At 42.7% G+C, this 15,248-nt stretch overlaps 1 protein-coding gene across 8 annotated transcripts in view; it reads left to right on the top strand.

The window, feature by feature from the left end:
* RGSL1 (regulator of G protein signaling like 1) overlaps window positions 1-15,248 on the top strand; it is a 52,101-nt gene that overhangs the window by 3,732 nt on the left and 33,121 nt on the right. For 7 of the 8 annotated variants that reach the window (XR_011490278.1, XM_070473974.1, XM_020908979.2 and 4 more), the window contains exons 2-7: window positions 1,424-1,506; window positions 5,870-5,944; window positions 7,910-8,039; window positions 9,911-10,015; window positions 11,031-11,192; window positions 12,254-13,221. Coding sequence is in view for 7 of the 8 variants with exons in the window: in XM_070473974.1 (XP_070330075.1) it covers window positions 1,424-1,506; window positions 5,870-5,944; window positions 7,910-8,039; window positions 9,911-10,015; window positions 11,031-11,192; window positions 12,254-13,221 (1,523 nt within the window). In the remaining variant the exon portion in view is untranslated. The remainder of the gene's footprint in view (window positions 1-1,423; window positions 1,507-5,869; window positions 5,945-7,909; window positions 8,040-9,910; window positions 10,016-11,030; window positions 11,193-12,253; window positions 13,222-15,248) is intronic. The other variant, XM_020908976.2, reaches the window with a different exon arrangement.

Below are 15,248 nucleotides of genomic sequence, written 5' to 3'. Positions count from 1 at the left end.
GAAGGGAATTGCTTAGTTTTCTTATATTATTGTAACTTCACCCTAGTGGAGTGACACTCTTCTCATCAGATATTTAGCTAGACTGAGAGATAGGTCTAGTGTTTAATATTTAGGTTTCTCATTTTATAAGTCTTTCATTATAAATTTTAAGTATGATAGAAAAATTCTGGGCCATTAATAGGACAGTTAATTTACTATTCACTAGTTAACATTAGACACCAAAAAGCATAGACGGTGAATTAGAGTAAACTTAGAGAGGCCACCAGTGGTCTGTATGCTTGGCTTTGAGACAGTCAGCATTTTTTCCTTGTATTAATTTGGGCAGCACAATAATCAAGCTTGAGAGAAATAATAAATATGTCATATAACCAATATTTTTCCCAAAAAAAAGCTCTTTGGGAGTTTTAATGTTGGGCCCAAACCAACTAATCGAAATTTGACTTGGTTTCTGTAAAGTGACTGCATAAATTAAAGATGGTGGAGTGAATAGTGTAATGTGAGAGTGCCCAGAGCTAACCTCATTTCTGGCCACACTAGTATAACTTAGAAGATGGGCAATAGTTGTCTTATGCTCTTCCCTGGGAAGAATGTGAAGTGCTTGAATTATGGGTGCCTCTCCAGCCAATGACAGGGGAACCAAATGGAAAGAAGGCCACGCCAGGAGGTACTGAAGAAATGCTTAGTGACTAGCCAGAGTGGGCTTAGGTAAGCAAAATGTTGTGATGTCTTTATAAATATGGAGCATTGCCCTTTAAAAGAGAACTTAGGTGAATTTGGTCAAGCTTCAGAGGGCAGAATTTCAACAAATGGAAATAAAATAAAGGAAGGCAGTTCACAATAAGAAAGATATTACTAAACTATTTTCAGTTCATTTCAGTTCAGTCGCTCAGTCGTGTCTGACTCTTTGCGACCCCATGGACTGCAACACTCCAGGCCTCCCTGTCCATCACCAACTCCCAGAGCTTGATCATACTCATGTCCATCAAATCAGTGATGCCATCCAACCATCTCATCCTCTGTCATCCCCTTCTCCTGCCTTCAATCTTTCCCAGCCTCAGGGTCTTTTCCAATCAGTCAATTCTTCCCATCAGGTGGCCAAAGTATTGGAGTTTCACTGGAGAAGGGAATGGCAGACCACTTCAGTATTCTTGCCTTGAGAACCCCATGAACAGAATGAAAAAAACTATTTTATTTCTTCATAAATGGAATGGGCAGCCCTGTAAGGTGGCAAGCTTCCCACAGCTGGTAGTGTTTATGCAGGGTTGCAGAGGAGGGTTCTGGAAAGGGAGGGGAAATTGAGTTGGATGACCTTAAAAGCCATCATCATGTGGAAATTTGCCCTTGTGAAATGACCCATTCAATTGCTTCATTTTCTCATCCTAAATGCAATCCTGCTTATGAGGTTTTTTTTCTTCCCTTATAGAGATAATTGGTTCAACAAATCTTATAATTCTGCTAGAGGATGAAATCTTTGCCGATTTTTTCAACACATTTCTTTCTCTCCCGGTAAGCATTCTCAGACTTAAATCCAAATGTTTCATCAACAGCCAAATAGTGAATATCACTGAGCTGACTGCCTTTTTAAAAAATAAATAAAAACTTCATATCAAATCAAAACTATTTCAATTTGAGCAAATAAATGTGAATCAGAAAATCCTCTAAAATCTCCAGGAGTTCCCATTACTAATATAATAAAATCCCAAATCCCCAGCCTCCTTAACCTGTCCATGGTTATCTCTCATCACAGCCTTTCCTGGTACCCAGTGCTCCCGTGATCTATCTCTACCCTGCAGAGGGTATTCACCTGGCATTCTCTCCCTCCTGCCTCTCCCTGCCTGGGTTCTTAGTTTCCAAATTTTCACCCACCAAACTCTTAATCATTTTTCAGATAGCTACTTAAATCCTGCTCTCCTTAAGGAGTTCCTAGATCTCCCAATCAGAACTTATCTCCCCCACATTTTGCTACTCTCTTGTGTTGTATGTGTGTTTCCTCCACTGGACTGTGAAATTGTGAATTCCTCCGAGACAAGAACCATGGATTATTCACTCTGCTCTACTCCCCTCACTGGGTGTTTAACACATAGCAGTTGCTGAGTTGTTAACTGGAAGCAAATCTACATAGCTTCTTAATGTATGCAACCAAAACAAACCTCATACATCAAAATATTTTTAAACCCAGACCTACACCAATCCTGCTTTTTTTTTTTGGTTTGAATATTTGGTTACATCTGAATGCTGGTGCCTTATAAATAGTTGCTCATCTCAGTGCGCCTTTTTCCATGGAATGCTACCTCATTGAAATTTCATATGACTAGGAAGAAACACTATTATTCCACAAATACCTATTGGGTGGTCACTTTGTGCCAGATGCTAAGCTTAGTACTGGGGATATGGATATTAATTATATACCATCGTGTCTTCAAGGAATTCCCAGTCTAATGTGAGAGACCAGTATTTAAGGTGAGTGCGAAAAAGGGTTGCATGTGTCATGACTGACATCTCTAGGAGGTGGTTACACTGGAAGAACAGGCCATTCCTACTTGGGAGAATCAGAAAGGGACCAATGAAGAGGTGACACAAACCAAGTCTTGAAAAAACAACTAGGTATTTGACAATTGGCTGAGGGTGAAGATAGGGAGGGAAGGGTGGATAAAGAAGCAAGAAGAAATGACTGGAGGACTGAGTAGCAAGAGAAGAAGATGCCTTAGAAATGTGATACGCCAAGAGTTCGGCCAGAAATTGGAGCTTTAGCCTCTAGTTTATCACATATGCTTTGGGACTACTTTGAGACATTTTGATGACCATGGTGAGATAGATACCTGTAAACACAGAAACATAGAAGCATCAATTCAGTTCAGTCGCTCCATCGTGTCCGACTACTTGCGACCCCATGAATCGCAGTACACCAGGCCTCCCTGTCCATCACCAACTCCCAGAGTCTACCCAAACCCATGCCCATCGAGTTAGTGATGCCAACCAGCCATCTCATCCTCTGTAGTCCCCTTTTCCTCCTGCCCCCAATCCCTCCCAGCATCAGGGTCTTTTCCAATGAGTCAACTCTTCGCATGAGGTGGCCAGAGTATTGGAGTTTCAGCTTCAGCATCAGTCCTTTCAATGAACACCCAGGACTGATCTCCTTTAGGATGGACTGGTTGGATCTCCTTGCAGTCCAAGGGACTCTCAAGAGTCTTCTCCAACACCATAGTTCAAAAGCATCAATTTTTCAGCGCTCAGCTTTCTTTATAGTCCAACTCTCACATCCATACACGACCACTGGAAAAACCATAGCCTTGACTAGATGGACCTTTGTTGGCAAAGTAATGTCTCTGCTTTTTAATATGCTATCTAGGTTGGTCAGAACTTTCCTTCCAAGGAGTAAGTGTCTTTTAATTTCATGGCTTCAATCACCATCTGCAGTGATTTTGGAGCCCCCCAAAATAAAGTCTGACACTGTTTCCACTGTCTTCCCATCTATTTGCCATGAAGTGATGGGACCAGATGCCATGATCTTAGTTTTCTGAATGTTTAGCTTTAAGCCAACTTTTTCACTCTCCTCTTTCACTTTCATCAAGAGGCTTTTTAGTTCCTCTTCACTTTCTGCCATAAGGGTGGTGTCATCTGCATATCTGAGGTTGTTGATATTTCTCCTGGCAATCTTGATTCCAGCTTGTGCTTCTTCCAGCCCAGCATTTCTCATGATATACTCTGCATATAAGTTAAATAAGCAGGATGAAAATATACAGCCTTGACGTACTCCTTTTCCTATTTGGAACCAGTCTGTTGTTCCATGTCCAGTTCTAAGTGTTGCTTCCTGACCTGCATATAGGTTTCTCAAGAGAAAGGTCAGGTGGTCTGGTATCCCCATCTCTTTCAGAATTTTTCACAGTTTATTGTGAGCATAGTCAATCAAGCATAAATAGATGTTTTTCTGGAACTCTCTTGCTTTTTTGATGATCCAGCGGATATTGGCAATTTGATCTCTGGCTCCTCTGCCTTTTCTAAAACCAGCTTGAATATCTGGAAGTGCACGGTTCATGTATTGCTGAAGCCTGGCTTGGAGAATTTTGAGCATTATTTTACTAGTGTGTGAGATGAGTACAATTGTGTGGTAGTTTGAGAATTCCTTGGGATTGCCTTTCTTTGGGATTGGAATGAAAACGGACCTTTTCCAGTCCTGTGGCCACTGCTGAGTTTTCCAAATTTGCTGGCATGTTGAGTGCAGCACTTTCACAGCATCATCTTTCAGGATTTGTAATAGCTCAACTGGAATTCCATCACCTCCACTAGCTTGGTTCGTAGTAATGCTTTCTAAGGCCCACTTGACTTCACATTCCAGGATGTCTGACTCTAGGTGAGTGATCACACCATTGTGATTATCTGGGTCATGAAGATCTTTTTTGTACAGTTCTTCTGTGTATTCTTGCCACGTCTTCTTAATATCTTCTGTTTCTGTTAGGTCCATACCATTTCTGTCCTTTATTGAACCCATCTTTGTGTGAAATATTCCCTTGGTATATCTGATTTTCTTGAAGATATCTCTAGTCTTTCCCATTCTGTTCTTTTCCTCTATTTCTTTGCATTGATCACTGAGGAAGGCTTGCTTATCTCTCCTTGCTATTCTTTGGAACTCTGCATTCAAATGGGAATATCTTACCTTTTCGCCTTTGCTTTTTGCTTCTCTTCTTTTCGCAGCTATTTGTAAGGCCTCCTCAGACAATCATTTTGCCTTTTTGCATTTCTTTTCCATGGGGATGGTCTTGATCCCTGTCTTCTGTACAATGTCATGAACCTCCACCCATAGTTCATCAGTCTCTCTATCAGATCTAGTACCTTAAATCTATTTCTCACTTCCACTGCATAGTCATAAGGGATTTGATTTGGGTCATACCTGAATGGTCTATTGATTTCCCCTACTTTCTTCAGTTTAAGTCTGAATTTGGAAATAAGGAGTTCATGGTCTGAGCCACAGTCAGCTCCCAGTCTTGTTTTTGCTGACTGTATAGAGCTTCTCCATCTTTGGCTGCAAAGAATATAATCAATCTGATTTCGGTGTTGACCATCTGGTGATGTCCATGTGTAGAGTCTTCTCTTGTGTTGTTGGAAGAGGGTGTTTGCTATGACCAGTGCATTCACTTGGCAAAACTCTATGAGCCTTTGCCCTGCTTCATTCCATAGTCCAAGGCCAAATTTGCCTGTTACTCCAGGTGTTTCTTGACTTCATACTTTTGCATTCCAGTCCCCAATAATGAAAGGGACATCTTTTTTGGCTGTTAGTTCTAGAAGCATAGATACCTGTAAACAGAGAAGCCATTTCCCGTTAATCTGAAAGCTGGTTGCCTAAGTCTCAGTCCCTTCTCCGTGACAAAAGAGGACAGTAGCCTAGAATTTTCTATATGATTTTGGATATTCTTAATGCCCCCCTAAGTATCAGTAATTTGTACCCTTATTCCTCACCTCCTCAGTCCTCTCTGCTTTCTCCAATTCAACAGGTTAGGCAAATCCAAAGATAGTTCTCTTTATGAAAAGGCTTTAAGTCTTTGCTCTAACTTTCTAGGTTCTGGAGAAATGAATAATGCAATACACAAAGTAAACACCTTTTAAAGTCATGAGCTTTGGCCTTTGCATACAGGCAAGATAACTCCCAGATCGGGGCAGGATGGAACCAAAAGATAAATGAATCTTGTAATTTAATATTTCTTGTTGTTTTGCGCAAAGCAAGTTGATTCACTGGAATAAATTTAAGAATTAATGTCCCTTGAAATAGGAAAGCAGTGGAACCGCTCTTCCCCTGTGACTACAGATGGACCATGACACTTTCACGAAGAGATGCTCTAGACCCCTTTGGCTGTTTCTTAGCTTTCTTTTTCAGGTCTTTGGCCAGACACCATTTTACACTGTTGAAAATTCTCAGTGGAGCTTGTGGCCAGAAATACCCCATGACTTGGTGAGCATGATTCTTGAATGGTGGATGGTTTGGGATGGGGGAAGAGGCAGATGGATTTGAAGTGTGGATTGGGAGAGGGGAAGGGACAGGAGCTCATGACAGGATGACTATGGAAGAAACTATAAAGCGGGTGAGTAGGACAAACAGAATCAAGCCAGGTAGACATTTCTCCTTTTTGCATTCTTATCGCTTAGGCAGGCAGTTGCTGCTGAGTTCTTTCCTCTGTATTTTAGTCCATGGTTAGCAAAAGAAGTTAACCTCTCATGTCCACTGTGATGGTTGGGTAGTCGATGCTTGGAGCACTGTGTTGAGAAGAACTCTGAAAGCCACACCTAAGCCAGAAAGAGTCTGGGAATTGATGGGCAATGCTTGCATGGGTGTGGGAAAGGAAGTGCAGCCCACGGGCCCATAGCAATTATTTGCATTGTAAAGTAAGCGTTAGTCACTCAGTCGTGTCTGACTCTGCGAGCCCATGGACTGTAGCCTACCAGGCTCCTCTGTCCTTGGGATTTCCCAAACAAGAACACTGGAGGGAGTAGCCATTCCCTCCTCCAGGGTACCTTCCCAATGAGTGTAGCTCAAGTCAAGATGACGCTTGACAATTCCTAATGACTACTTGACCACAGGGCATATCTTTGCCCCCAGTCTTTTCTTCTTTTCATATGTTTTTTCCTTGTCCTTGTCCACTGTCTTTCTTTCTTCCCCCTTCCTGTTCTCCTTTTCTGCTCTGTAGACCTTGGACTCAGCAGTGCCTCCCTCTTACCCCTTTTTGTGACAGGTGGGATCAGAACAATCACACTAAGCACTAAGCCATTCTCACAGCAAAGTTCTATTTTTCTCTGGGATCTGGATCGCTGAGGAAGACACTGCACTCTGATTCCTAAGCATGTATTTGGTTTCCCAAGGAGGGTCCCAACACTTAAAAATTTTATCTTCTTATCCCATCTCCAGGGATTCGATCCTTTGGGTATTCCTCCCTTACTTATATGGTATGTGTCAGTCTTTGTGTGTTTTTGTACATGTTGTGCAGTTGATATGAGTTGGGAGCTTGTGAAAAGTTTTAAGTGTGCTTGTAAGCAGCAAGTGTGCTTGTAAGAAGCAAGTTGAGTAGAGTTACGACTTGACACCACAGACCAAAATCTCTTCTGCTTCTCCTCTATCAAGCAAAGCTTAGATTGTGCCATTGCTCTGTTTTTGTTTTTTACTTAGGTCTTTTCTTAACCTCACTCAGGAATAAGATTTTTCTGATGAAGGAAAAAGTCTTTTCTTTCCTACCAACCCATTCACTCCTTTGAGAGCCTCTTAGATACTATTTTTTTTTTTATTAGTTGGAGGCTAATTTACATCATTACAATAGTTTTTGTTATACATTGAAATGAATTAGCCATGGATTTACATGTATTCCCCATCCCAGTCCCCCCTCCCACCTCCCTCTCCACCCGATCCCTCTGGGTCTTCCCAGTGCACCAGGCCCGAGCACTTGTCTCATGTACCCAACCTGGGAAGGTTATCTGTTTCACCCTAGATAATATACATGTTTCAGTGCTGTTCTTTTGAAACATCCCACCCTCGCCTTCTCCCAGAGTCCACAAGTCTGTTCTATACATCTGAGTCTCTTTTTCTGTTTTGCATATAGGGTTATCGTTATCATCTTTCTAAAGTCCATATATATGTGTTAGTATACTGTAATGGTCTTTATCTTTCTGGCTTACTTCGCTCTGTATAATGGGCTCCAGTTTCATCCATCTCATTAGAACTGATTCAAATGAATTCTTTTTAATGGCTGAGTAATATTCCATGGTGTATATGTACCACAGCTTCCTCATCCATTCGTCTGCTGATATCAACATACCTCTGGGCCAAATATTACAAGCATAAGGCTATCTAATTGCTCCTTGCTAAGCTGCATTTCTTAGCAATTCAATTCCATTTCTCCTTTCTGTTCCTATTTTGTTTGGACTCTAGATTGCAAAGTACAAAGGATTATTGACCTGGTTGGAAAAATATCGATTACCTTTCTTCTGTAAAGCCAATTTATGTTTCCATTACATTCTCTGTCAGGAGTTCATCAGTTTCATTAAGTCCCCAGAAGGAGGTAAGCATGTGGGGGCATGTGTGTATAGAAACATGGGGAGCCAGGTTGCATACCATCCTACATCTCTCAGTCTTACAGTATAGGTACAAATACTGGCTACCTTTACAGCCTTAGATGTGTGGGTGGCTTAGCCTGTATTGTGGCAATAGGTGATATCCTAGGCTGAAAAATTGGTACCAAGAACAAGAAACTGGAGTTAGTTGGGCTGGGCTATTTGTCTCACTGCAGCTAGAAATGAGAGAACTAATGATGTCCAAAATGCCTATAATACACTCAGAATCAAAGGTAGCTCACCACCTTCATTGCTATCACCTGGCCTATGCCACCATCATTTCTCACCTGGCTGTTTTTTGTTTTTTGGGTTTTTTTTTTTTACTTTTTATTTTATATTGGGATATAGCTGATTAATAATGTTGTGATAGTTTTCAGTGGACAGCAGAGGGCCTCAGTCATACATATACATGTATTCATTCCCCTCCAAGCTCTCCTCCCATCTAGGTTGCCACATAACATTAAACAGAGTTCCATGTACTGTATATTAGGTCCTTGTTGGTAATCCATTTTAAATATAGCAGTGTGTGCATGTCCATCCCAAACTCCCTAACTATCCCTTCCCTCCATCCTTCCCCACTGGCAACCATAAGTTCGTCTTCTGCCTGTCTCACCTGGCTATTGACATCATCTCTGAATCAGTCTCCTTGCTCGTGCTCTTGTTCTCTTCTCCCAGCAGCCAGGGTGAGCCTTTTAAAATTTCCTTTAAAAAAATAAATAAATAAAACTTCCTTTAGATCATGTCACTCCTCTGCTCACTGTCCCTTCCCACCACCACCACCACCACCAATGGCTCCCATTTCAATCTGAAATCCAGAGCCCCTGAAATGCCTTTCCAGGAACTAGAGACCTGGCCCTGTTTCCTTGCTGATCTCATCTTTTCCTATTTCTCCATCGTTCATTCCATTCCAACCACCTTGGCCTCTGCAGTTCCTCACACATGCTGGGCACATTTGCATTTCAAGGCTTTGCACCGGCTGTTCACTCTGCCTGGGGTGCTGCTCCTCTAATATATTCACACTGGTGCCCCCCCTCCCGCCCCTCACCTTAAATTTCTGTGCACTTCTTACCTACTCAATGAAAGCTACCCTGGAAGCCCACTGCCCACCCATCCAGCCCCTGCCCAGCTTTACCTATACCCTCCTTTCCTTCTTCATTTCTTCTTATAGTGCTTATAACCTTCAGCCTTACTAGAAAATGTATTTATTATGCTTATCATTTATTGTCTGTCTCCTTTGCTAGAATATAAGCTCATTGAGGGTGGGGATTTTTGTTCTGTTTGCAGATGTATCCCAAACACCTAGAATGGTACCCAGCATTTAGTAGGCCTATAATAAATGCTTGTTGAAAGAATGAATGAATAAAATTTTCACCTAGGGTTGAATTGATAACTTGACTCAGCTCAACTAGCCAAAGGAAACTAGGGAAAGTGACAATTGGGGAAATCCCATTGAGTAAAATGTTGTAACAAATCGCCCATTATATTCATCTCCCTCCTTCAACATACATATTGGAAAGCTTGCTGTCAGGTAGGGACCATGGAAGGCCAGGGTCCTCGTTTGGAGGGTGATTCTGATCTGTGGATTGTATGTGTGCTTGTAGGTTCCCCCCTCCCCCGCCCCACATCACATGACGCGTGTCGCTAGAGAGCCTGGGTCTGGCTTCAAAAGCACCACGTAGTCAGAGCCCTGCTCATCTCACTGGCCACCGTTTCTCCTCACTCCCGTTGAGAGAATGGGAGTCTGGCCATGTGCCAGACTGAGAGAGGGGCTGGGGGAAGAGTTCATTCTCAGTCTCTTACCATGGACTTTTCCTGGCAGCCAAGATGATGCGATGGCAAAACGCAGACCAATGGCTACTCCAGAAATGCATTGGCGGGGTCAGAGGGATGTGGCGCTTCTATACCTACCTCAAGGGCAGTGCAGGTGGGTTCTTAGAGTTGTTCCTGGGGCCTTTGCAAGTTCTTAACAGCTTCCGGGATACCCTGGAGCAGTTCTACTGCTGCTACTAACAGTTCTGTGTATCTATGGTGAATACAAAAAGTGTTTTATAATACAGCTTGGGTAGAAGTCTTTGGAAACTGGGGTCTATTGTGTAGGTTATGACAAAAGCACTCAGAGTCCCTTTCATTCATTCATTCATTCATTTAACAATGTTTATTGAGCACCACCGTATGGCAGCCACAGTGCTTGCAGGTGGGGATACAAAGGTGAACAAGAGCCCTAAGTCCCTGCTTCCTGAAGCTGACATGACAGTGGGGAGACAGACAACAAGTATATACACAAATCCCTGTAGCAAAAGTGCTTTCTGTTCTACTGGGTCCAGTAGGTGATGAGTTCTAGGAGGCTGGCAGTAAATACTAGCTGACCTTCCAGTTCAGCATCATTAAATTTGACACAGGAACAAATCTTAGTATAAAGGTGAAATTATGGATTTCCAGGGGTCAGGCAGGGAAGAACTAGACAGATTGTCTTATAGTTTGTCCTTCAGACTTCAGCCCTGGCAAAGCTGTAACACGGGGAATCAGTCTTTGGCACCTTTGGGCTCCAGGGTCCTTCTGCAGGCTGCTCTGGGTTCGTGATCTAGGAATTGTTCGTTTTACCCTGATCTTTATTTTTCGGACAAAACTTGAATGTCTAATAATCTGTTCTCATGTGGTTTTTCCTAAACTGACAGTTTCTCTAACAAACCACCCCCCCAAAAAAAATCATGAAAGAGTCCTACCCATTATGTCCCTTTTCTCCATGTCTCCCATTAGCTCCTGCATCAGAACGTTTCTGGAAATGATCCCTTAAGCCAAAGGAGTGGCTCAGGGTGATGTTGGAGGCAGTAGATCAGGCTGGGGGTGGGGATGGGGTGGGGGTGTCAGCTGCCACACTCAGATGCAACCGCTGAAGGGACAAGCTTGGGGTGCAGCTCAGTCTGCTGTCTGATCCATAGGTGAAGAACTGGTGGATTTCTGGATTCTTGTTGAGAAGATCCTGAGCATAGATGAGATGGACCTGGAAGTGAGAGACCACTACCTTTCCCTCCTCTTTGTGCTGAAGGCCACCCATCTTCAGGAGAGCTCACAGGTGCTGACTCTCTGCAACATGAACATCAGTAAGAATCATAAAGCGTATCTGAGGTGAAATCCCTGGGAGAAGAAAAAATCAATCCAATGTCTGATACTCCTCAGTCTCTTGCCTTGCAGACTACTCCTCTCTCCATTAGGGATGCCAGTGGGAACCCTAACTCTTAACAGGGAATGGTTGAGAGACACAGTTGTCCTTAAGTTGGTATGTGCCTCTTCCTGAGATGATGTTTGTTAGTGAAGGTTAGCTGGAAAGAGTGAAGGGGAATTGGGACAAGGTAATTGAACAGTTCCTGCACTTTCTAAGCCTGCATGGCTTGTTTTGTGTTTTTCTGTTGTTTTGCTTTGTTTTCAATTAGGATTCTCTAGAACGAACTACAGTCCACAGGCCAAATGCAGTACATGTGGCCTATGAGCTAAGACTGTTTTTGTATTTTTTTAAAGCTTAAGACTGTACAACAGAGACTATAAAGGTTCACAAAGCCTAAAATATTTACTATTTAACTCTTTATAGAAAAAAAGCTTGCCAACTCCTTCTCTAGAACATCAAATTCATTCAAATGTATTTATTTATTAAATGAGGAGGCATTCCTAACCCAAATACAACTGATGTGCTCCAGAAGCTGCACTATTTGGGGTTAGTCACACTCATCTCTATTTATACAGATAATTTGGAATTGATGATATTAAAATCAGGGCTAGTCAGGACTTTACCAAATTATCCAGTCCAAGCTCCTTCCTTTGGTCATATCTAACTTTGAGAAATTCCATTCAGAGGTACATATTTCTTGTTCTTAAACATATTTGCTGGTACCACTTGCTTTTCTTTAAATAATGTTCAGTAGTCTAAAAAGTACCTTGAGGAATCTCACAAAATGGTTATTTCTCTGGGAAAGAAGCAAGGTGATCAGAGTAATAAGGCGTCATTGTGTGCTGAACAAACCCTAAAATCATGTTCACTTCATCTCTGACCTGTCTAGGGTTGCATGAGGAATGAATGAAATGCTATACACAAAAATGTTTGGAAAAATTCATAAACCTAACTATCCCCACATCATTTTCATCCTCTATCTCTCTTTATTCTTTCCAGAGGCCCTCCTGAACCTGTCCATCTGGCATCCCAACCAATCAACCACCAGGAGGGAGATCCTGAGCCACATGCAAAAAGTGGCCCTGTTCAAACTCCAGAGCTATTGGCTCCCCAACTTTTACACCCACGCCAAGACAGTCATGGCCAAGGAGGAATCATGCCAGGCTCTGATGCAGGAATACGAGACTCGCCTGTACAGTATCTGCTATACCCATGAAGGAGGGCTCCCTCTGAATATGAACATCAAGAAGGCCCACCAACCCCAGAAGCAGTACTCAAGCAGGAAGATCAAGAGGAAGATGTGGCACTTGATACACTGTGGCTCTTGGTCTCTGGAAATGGATACCAATCCAGATACCAATATACTGTCCCCCCAGGAACTGGGTTCTCAAGACAAGGTGGTTATACAAAAGCCTTTCCTAAAAGAGGCCTCTTCAAAGGACAGAATCATTAGTTCCCTGGAAAAGGATGTTCTCTATGCCAGGAAGTCCAATGTGAAGAAGAAGGCCAAGAGCCACCTCCACATGGAGGGCATCTTTGAGACAGCGTTCTCAACCCACCTGAGGACTGTCACCCCCATCATCAATTACTCCTCCCATGTGACCATCAAGAAGGCTGTGAAGCAGAACCTCTCCTTGGGGTACATCCACTGGGCCCTGTGTGCAGACGCCTGTGCAGGGAGTCCCTTCCGGGATCACCTGAAGAAGCTAAATTTGAAAGTGGAGACCCAACTCTTGGACCTCTGGCAGGACCTGCACCATTTCCTCAGTGTCCTGATGAGTAACAGGAAGACTGGGAAAGCCATCTTTCGGCACATGCTGGGCAACAGGATCTGTGAGCTCTACCTGAATGAGCAGATTGGTCCATGCCTGCCACTCAAATCCCAAACCATTGAAGGCCTGAAGGAGATGCTGCCTTGTGGGGATGTGAACCCTTGGATTCCCAGAACCCAGAAGGAGATCTGCAAGGTAGGCCATGCATCACAGAAATGGGTTGGTATCTGGAGGATTAGGTCAAGACTGACCAAAAATCCTACCTGGTCATCTATACTGACTAACTTAATGATATAACTACCCACACAATATGTATTGATGATTTGGTTGATCTCTTATAAGTAAGTTATATAAATTCCCAAGAAGTAGCCAGAATCCTAAAGTAGGATAAAGGTAGAAAAGTAGTCACTACCCACCTTTTATTTCTCCCTCAATTCCCCCTGATATGGAGTCTCCCAACCTCAGACTCTTCTACTGAGGGATGTTTTAAGAACTCTGAGCTAAATGTCATGAATCAAAATACAGGGTCTCCCTTTCCTAGCCTAGCCATCATGGAAATGGGCAAGTGGGAGGATTTATTCTTATCCCCAAACATTAGATTAAAGCATGGGGCTATCCTAGACACCCACAGGGAGTAATAGGTTGGCTACTGTCAAAATCTTGGCAGAAAACAAGTGACTGAGCCAAATTGAGGAGAGAGCGCAATAAAAAGGGACTACTTACAAAGAAGGGTAGGGAAACCACAGGGCCAGTAAGGTGCATTGGAAGTTGTGCTGGACTAGTAGAGGAACCAGGCTTAGAACCTGGTTCTTACAGTTCTTGGCTGTAAGTCCAGCACAATTTCCACTGCACCTTAATTATCCAGGATTGCCCATCTGGGCAGTGTTGGATGAGATCTGTCCAGGGGGTACAAAGTCAAAGTTGTCTGCACAGTTCCCAAGTAGAAGTTCCAGAGCCCTCCTCCCTACCTGCCCCACCCTTTGCGGAGGCATCTGGAACTAGATGGAGGCTTAGATAGGCTGTGTTTCCTGCATCAGCAAATCCACACAGCAAAGCTCCCTCTCTTGGCCTTTGGTCTGCTGCAAAGATATTAAAGGTATTTATATTATTATACAATGCCGGGCTATCACAGTTTCTAAGATTACAAATTTTGATATCATTTATGACTCACCTCTTTGTCTCACACTCGTGTCTAGTCTATGGGTGAATTTAGTTGGTCCAACCCTAAAAATATGCAGAATCTGATATTCCTCCCCTCACCTGTTATAACCACTCTTATCCAAGCTCTGTCCAAATTCACCTGGATCACTGCAATGGCTTTCTAGCTGATGCCTCTGGATCTACTCTTGACCCTCAGCAGATCCATTTCTGCACTGGCCACAACATAAGTTGTGTGATTTAACTGAAAATAAAAGTGAGGACATTGAAGACAGATGGCTGTCTCCAGTAAAAGCCAAAGTCCTTGCTAAAACCAACAAGGCCTACACTGTCTGTCCTCTGCCTCTCCTCTCTGGCTTCATCTTCCTCTGCCCCATGCTCATCACTTTGGTCATGCCAGACACATGGCCAGCTCAGCCGTGCTGTTCCTACCTACTGTGTGTAATGTGTGGATCCCCGTACAACTGAGTCCCTGCCTCTCTCAGGTTTTTGCTCAAGTCATCTCAGTGAGGCCTTACTTGCCCACTTTACATAAAACTTCAGCCCTATCCCCATTTTACTTTTTCCTTAGCACTTACCATGATCTGGATCCATGTATGTATCCTTCCACACATACGTACACAGACTTTGTATGTATGCATGTATAATGCATGTATAATCCTTATAATGCACATGTATGCATTTGTGTGTAAAGTGTACATCTGTTATATACACATATACTTGTATTATATTTTAAATAAATACACAATATGTATATATGTTATGTGTGTGTGTGTTATATAGATAGTTTTGTTTTTTTTTTTACTTATTTTGCTTCTTTTCCTTCTCCTTATGAGGGCAGAGGTTTTTATGTTTTGTCACTAGTCTCCCAGCATGTAGAAAGCTACTGGCAGTATAGTGTTGAGTGCTCAATAGTGCATTCGGCAGACATTTGTTGAATCAATTAATCCCAACTGGAGATGACCCTTACTTTGGGCTTTGCTCAGGACAATATTTTTTTGGTTTGAGACACTTGTTTCTATAAGAACTCTCATTTTCAACCATCTGTTCAACCATCCTCCAGT

This window comes from Odocoileus virginianus, chromosome 11 (genome assembly GCF_023699985.2).
Source record: "Odocoileus virginianus isolate 20LAN1187 ecotype Illinois chromosome 11, Ovbor_1.2, whole genome shotgun sequence".
Lineage (NCBI taxonomy): Eukaryota > Metazoa > Chordata > Mammalia > Artiodactyla > Cervidae > Odocoileus > Odocoileus virginianus.
Note: the sequence above shows the minus strand (reverse complement) of the source record. Positions and strands in the feature narration are given on the sequence as shown.